We start from the raw sequence: 6,380 nt of genomic DNA, 5'->3' as shown, positions 1-6,380 counted from the left end.
ATATTGTGTACCAGAAAATGGTCCCGAAATAAAAGTATCTTTCCTTTGAATTAACAAATTTCCAATTCTTTCAATATTTCTTCGAATACCATATGTATTAACAATCGCTTATTATGTAACTGCAAACTTCTACAGTTTCAAATCAGAAGAGACCATTATTTTTGTAGAAGCAAAAACTTGAAAAAGGAGGAAGCGATTCCCCCGAGAAGTAGCCATGAACCAAAAGGTGGATTTTTCAGGATAAGGATTAAACGCATAAATAATAGACAAGATATTCTGTATAATTCACCAGACAATGTTTATTCAGACGACCTCACAACTCCCAAGCGTACAAAACGACGTGCTCACTGGGCAATATGCGGGGCTGCGTTTGTATTCTTGCAATTGTAATACAGTACACTTTCGGTATGTTCATTTTTTCCGTACAATGTTTTTTTCTTATTTTTTATTCATTCCACCATTCAATATTATCGTTTATTATTATTATTATGATTTTTTTTTACGTTTTCTCTTCATCCCTATATCTTTGTTGTTTTGCGCTCTGCCTTGCACTGTTTCTCTCTCGCTCTCGCTCTCTCTTTCTCTCTCTCTCTCTCTCTCTCTCTCTCTCTCTCATATCAAGTTTCCACCAAGAAACAACAGCTGCTTGCATCCTCCTTTTCTTAATGGATAGAGAAATATATCATACTTTATGTATCGTTTACTATAATAATCATTATGTGTAGTTTATGCATAACAAGTATTACGAATATCAACGCTAGTTCGCTTGCGGGGACATATCCAGGGTATTGAGGACAAGGATTGTGAGAGAACTCGTTGGGAAACTTGGACATGGAAAGGACAATTATACTTGGACGAACTGGGGGATTTGCTGAAGAGACGATAGCGATTCGATCTGTGGATAATAGCTTGAGATATGGAAAAATCGCAGCCAGTGTACACGTAAATGTACGCTCGACACGGCTACGATGATACGGATGGACAACTGTTCATATGGCTGGATTGCTCTCTAAGCGGGGACTGGCTAATATGCTGCAGGAAGGAAACAAGGGGATGTTCGTTTCGTAGAGGTTATCGATAGGTGACAGCAAGAAGGATTCAAGGGTCAAAAAACGAGTCGAGGGAGCGTGGTGTACGTGTATGTTCGTGTGTGTTATGTGTGTTGCGCTTTGTGATACACAGCGTAAAAAGGGCAGGGAATGACTTTGTCCTCGAGTACAATAAATACACAGAGTGGTTTCACTACGAAGCTTCTTCAAGGTTGTGTGTAAACGTGTGTGAATTTGTCTGCGTGTGTGGATCGAGGGGATTCGAACGGTGCTGCGCTCAAAAAAAGTAGCGAGACAACGGTTTTTATGCGTGCCCATCGAGCAATTCTTTTTTTTCGCGTCACTTTTTGCCCTACCATTTTTCATCCTATTACTTCCTTCCTCTTTCTTACTATTGTTTTACTCGCGTGTATGATTCTCTTTCTCGCGTTGTTCTTCGTGTTTCGAGCTGACCTATGCGTTCTTTTTTTTTTTTGCTCCGTGTTTATACGCGTGTGTATATATGTTTTATGTGGTTTTGTTACATCAAAGCGTGTGTTTCTTCGTGTATTTTCTCTAGGTTGTTGTTGTTGTTGTTGCTGCGTTTTTTTCGCCACGATTCACTGTTTTACATTCCATTATTGTTTTCTTTTCATTGTGTTCTATGCCTTATCTCTCTCCTGCACCGATATGATACTTCTCGGTGTCAACTGTACTACGGGGGGCATAAGGGGGGTGTGGGGCGGGCGTCTCAACAACACGTCGGGGGCGACCCGCCGCGTATATAACTTCGCACTGTATGTTTTTTCATCTCTTTTACACGCTTGTTCGCTCTATATTTTTCTCTACATATTTCTTTCTCGCTCTCGCTTTCTTTCCTTTCTCACCGAGCATTTCGTTTTTCTCGAAAAAAAAAAGCAAAAAACTCGTCCACTCGCGCCTTTCTAGGACTTAGCCTTACGAATCTACTATTTACACTGCGCCGTTGTTACTTTGTATGGTTTCTTTAACGCCGAATTACTACACCACGCGACTTCGCTTTTCTCCGCATTTCTTCTCGTTTCTTTCTTTCCTCTTGTCGTTTTCTATCTTTCTTTGTCACTCTTCGTATTCTCTGACTCTCTACTTCTTGCTCACGCACACACACGCATCTCACACGCTCTCCTATCGTCATACGCGTTCTCCGCCTCTCCTCTCCGTCTCTCTGTAAACGTGTCTTTTCTATGGCTGTATTTATTCCTGTATATATTTATCTGTCTACGTATTTTCTTTAATCCATCACTGTCTTGCAACGACACGCGACACCACGTGCGAGCACGCTCCGTCACATGTCTTTTTTTTTGTCCCATATCTCTTTCTTCCCGTTTTTTTTCTTTTTTCTCGCGGGGTGAACAACACGACTGTTTAGATGCTTTCTCGCAAGTTGTTTCGCGATAAGGAGAAACAACTGGACGCGACCCGAATTCTGAGGTTGACATCGGAAGTTAAAGAGAGATGGTTGATTTAAAACTCGTTTATCCGATGGAGACGAGAGGCACGATACGTTTTACGGTTTACAAAGGTACTACGTACGGTTGATTGCAAACTCTGGAGGCCGCGACGGGCCGGGTCAGTCTCATATACATGTTCTGAATGAAACATCGTCTTTTTTTTTCATTTTCTACTATTTAAAACCGTTTTAAAATGCGCGCTTTCCCGACTGAAGACACAGTCACCCGATCTAAAAATCCGTTTGTTTTTACCTTTTCCTTCTTTCTTTCCCCGATTTTTCTTCGCTTCAACGTTCCTCCTTCTATACATATATCTTTTATCCGCGTCTTCGTGTTTTTACGTTTTTTATTATACTTTTGTTGCGATTTTTGCCCCGACTCACTTGCACAAGCACGCTCACGTTCCATTCGTTCGTTTCTGTTGCTCTTATTATCGCTTGTTTTTTTTTGTGTTTGTTCCTGGTCGATTTCATGCACGCATACTCTTTCTCTCTCTCCCTTGCGCTCTATGTTTCTCTTTTTCTCTCGCATTCGTACGCTCGTCTTTTTTTTTCTTTCCCTACGCGCACATACACAAGATGATAACGTTTCTTTTTTACGATTATTATACCTTACACATGTTACAATAATATTAATTACTTGTAATAATATTCAATAATTATAGTAGAGTAGATGATCGATGAATGAGGTGGAGTACTGTACAGGATGCGCGATTTCCATGATTATCACATGTAAGATAGATTATTCAATTTTTTCTGTAACATTCAATCCTCCTCTCCTTCTTCCACTTCTTTTCCTCGCCATTACTGCTGCCCTTTTCTTCTTCTTGTTTCCTTTATTATAAAGGGGCATCGACACGCTATCTCTCAAGATCGTCTAGACCAGATAGCTCTCCTTCTTGTTTGCTGTTGTTCTCACAGTTTTGTCGATAAGGTGGTAAGGTGTAGGTAGATAGGTAGGTAAGCTTCCGTTTTTAGGTATAGAGATGAATCTCAAAGAAGCACGCAACTCTCCGTGTTTCCCCCGTTCCCGGTGGCAACACACATCGAGATATCACTTTCTCGAGTGTGCTTCGTGACTCGATCCACCCATCATCGTCCACGGTCCATAGATCGCGACACGTACTGCCGGAGAGCGCGGAAACAAAGAAAACAGACAGCGTCCTCCCATGCACTTTGCACTCCCAAATTCGTTCCCCGTCTTTCTGATCGCGTAGACACGCCTATTACATTATATATCAAGTGTCCGCGAAACTGGTTCAGAACGTTTCGCGTTTTGCCACCTGGCCACCGTATTCTCCCTTTCCGTGTGTCTCGCGCAATTCATTTTTCTTTTCTTTTAATTCGATAGTTTAATAGTTTAAATTAATAAATTATTTGGTTTATCACGCGCTGCTGAGCGTCCTGGCACTTTTCCATGGTTCGTGTCTCGGGAGGGGAGCGGCGCATGGCGCGCGCGACACCAACTATACACCACCATTGTTGTACCAAAAAAAAAAAGAATTCGTCGCGACGAAACACACCGTCCATCCGTGACGTCGCTTCGTTTAATAGGTGGGCTGCGCTGCTCCGTAAGCGCCGTAACTGCGTTGCCGCGGGACTTGGCTGGTAGAGTGTGGAGGAGGGGGGCAAACAACGACCCGTCATCCGTCACGAACAACAAGACACGTTCATGCGACCCCATGAGACCACTACGCTTCAAGAGACAACGCCTTGCACGGGCCTACCAACGGCCTGGGCGATGGGGACGGTGATTTCTTCGACAAATTCAACGGTTGTTGGCTGTCCGCGATGTCCACCTGTAGCTCCATCATATTGCTCGGGCAGCCGGACAGGACGAGCGTCGCTGCCGTACTCGAGGCAGGCCGTGGACTCGTGCTCGTACTACTCGTCGCCGCCGCGGATAAGTACCTTGGCGACGAGGCCGGCGAGTTCCCGACCATGAGGTAGTCCGAGGAAGACTGTTGCTGTTGCTGTTGTTGTTGTTGTTGCTGCTGCCGAGCGCCCGTCGTCGTTGTAATGACGGACGTAGCGGGCCATCTGGTTGTCGAGTAGCTGCTGGTAGCGCACTGTAGCAGCCCTTGAGATCCTTGGGGTGAACGGGCGGTGATCGTGGTCGTGGAGGCGCACTGCTCCGCCGGCGAGGGCGATGCAGTTGGCGACCTGGGACTCGCCTCTCCGCGCATGATATAGTTGTGAATGATGTCCGTGCGTTTCAGTTGCTCGGCCGTCATTCGTGGACCCTCCATCAGGCTTCTTGCTAGCGTCGAGTGCGTGCTGCTCAATAGACTGGCCGTTTGAGGACATTGAGCTTGTACTTGATTCGACGGACTTCGAGCCGGTGGCGAGGTTAGGTGAAGATGAAGCTGCGACTGCGTGTGCTGCACGATCACTGCTGGCTCAGCTTCTGCACTGTCTTTCTGGCGTAGCGCGCGGAACTTTTTGTGAGGCTTGTACGCCTCGTCCATCAGAGAATTAGTATCGTACAACGGAGGTGCTTGAAGTACTCGTTTCAGCACGGGCATGTCTTCAACTTCTTTGTCCTCGGAACGGGGACTGGAGCAGACGGAGGTCGGTGCACTACTGGCACTGCTGCTTGCTGGTTTGTCTGGCTTTTCAGTGCCTGATTCGATACCGCTGTCGCTTGGAGAGTCTAGCTTACGGAATCGTGGACACTGAGGTGGCTGAGGCGTCTTCGAGAGAGAGGCACGATGAAGTTCATCGTCGCCGGAACTCGTACTTCCTGAGTTCGCTCGTCGACGATGAGGACAGAGACCGCCAGCTAGTGTAGCAGCTAGAAGAGGAGCGCTGGACGCGTGGTGACCACTTGGAGGAGCTACGTGATGGTACTCCGTTAGAGAAGCGACTTCCGCGCTTTCGGTGCTCGACACGCTGCCTAGGGGACTTTTCACGGCCTCGTCTAGAGTTACATCCGAGGCTGAACCCCAAGATGCAGGTGGTTCCTCCTCCATGGGCCAATGTTGTTGCTGCGGTTGCTGAGCGTTGATCACGTGCTGCGTTTGCTGTTGCTGTTGTTGGTGCTGTTGTTGAGCTTGCATTTGCTGTTGCTGCTCGGTCATTTTAAAGGCCAACAATTTCTCCGAGTGGAGAGTGTTCAGAGTTCTCAAGTCTGGGATCTTTTTCAGCAGTTCTCTCAAGATATCCGGATGTTGAGGGTGGTTCTGTGCCAGGACAGTTTGAAGAGCGTTCCGTAGTTTATTGTGCATGCGCTCGACCAGCTCTGTGTTGCGTAATCCTGGTCTATCCGCGGCGATCACTACTACCGAGCAGAACAGTCCCAGCTCCGCGTCCGATAGCCGCAAGGAGTTCACCCTCTCGGCGAAATCGAACATCGAGTCCATGAGAAATCGAGCGTTACTGCTATTATGGATCGATTCCCGCTTGAGCACCTGTCCATTCAGACAGATCATGCTGTTCGTTTGAGCGTCGAACATGCAGGCCAGCCGTACTAACAACACTTCGAACACGCCGGCCTTCAACAGCGTGACCTGATCGTCCTGTGCCAGTAGGCTAAAGCCAGGAATGCGTTTCGCGAACTCCACCACACCACGTATCGCCGGTGAGAACCTCTTCGAGAAGTCTTGCAACAATTCTTGCTGCCCAGTCAACGGTTGAGGATTGGGGTTTAGGGGGCATGCCTGCAACCGTGAACAAATACCGATTCTAGATTAGAATCTCGCAAATTATTATACGTATAGAAAAGTCGTAAGTGTCTCGAGCACGATTGGAAAAAGCTTAACTTCCTCGTTCAGTCGAGGACGACTGGTTTGATTTCCGCGTAGCATGGACTGTGTCTCGGACGATCCAAGGTCCGTTTGCTATTGACGTAAGCGGTAATAAAA

At 46.5% G+C, this 6,380-nt stretch overlaps 1 protein-coding gene across 5 annotated transcripts in view; it reads right to left on the bottom strand.

Moving 5' to 3' along the window:
• Nucleotides 1-274: 274 nt before the first annotated feature.
• LOC100644185 (nuclear hormone receptor E75) overlaps nucleotides 275-6,380 on the bottom strand; it is a 214,377-nt gene continuing 208,271 nt past the window's right edge. For all 5 annotated transcript variants that reach the window (XM_020865429.2, XM_020865430.2, XM_048410021.1 and 2 more), the window contains one exon: nucleotides 275-6,176. In XM_020865429.2, coding sequence (XP_020721088.1) covers nucleotides 4,209-6,176 — 1,968 coding nt within the window. In that variant the 3' untranslated portion in view covers nucleotides 275-4,208. The remainder of the gene's footprint in view (nucleotides 6,177-6,380) is intronic.

Source organism: Bombus terrestris, chromosome 11 (assembly GCF_910591885.1).
Source record: "Bombus terrestris chromosome 11, iyBomTerr1.2, whole genome shotgun sequence".
NCBI lineage: Eukaryota > Metazoa > Arthropoda > Insecta > Hymenoptera > Apidae > Bombus > Bombus terrestris.
The sequence above is the reverse complement of the archived record's forward strand: the minus strand, read 5'-3'. Positions and strand labels throughout refer to the sequence as shown.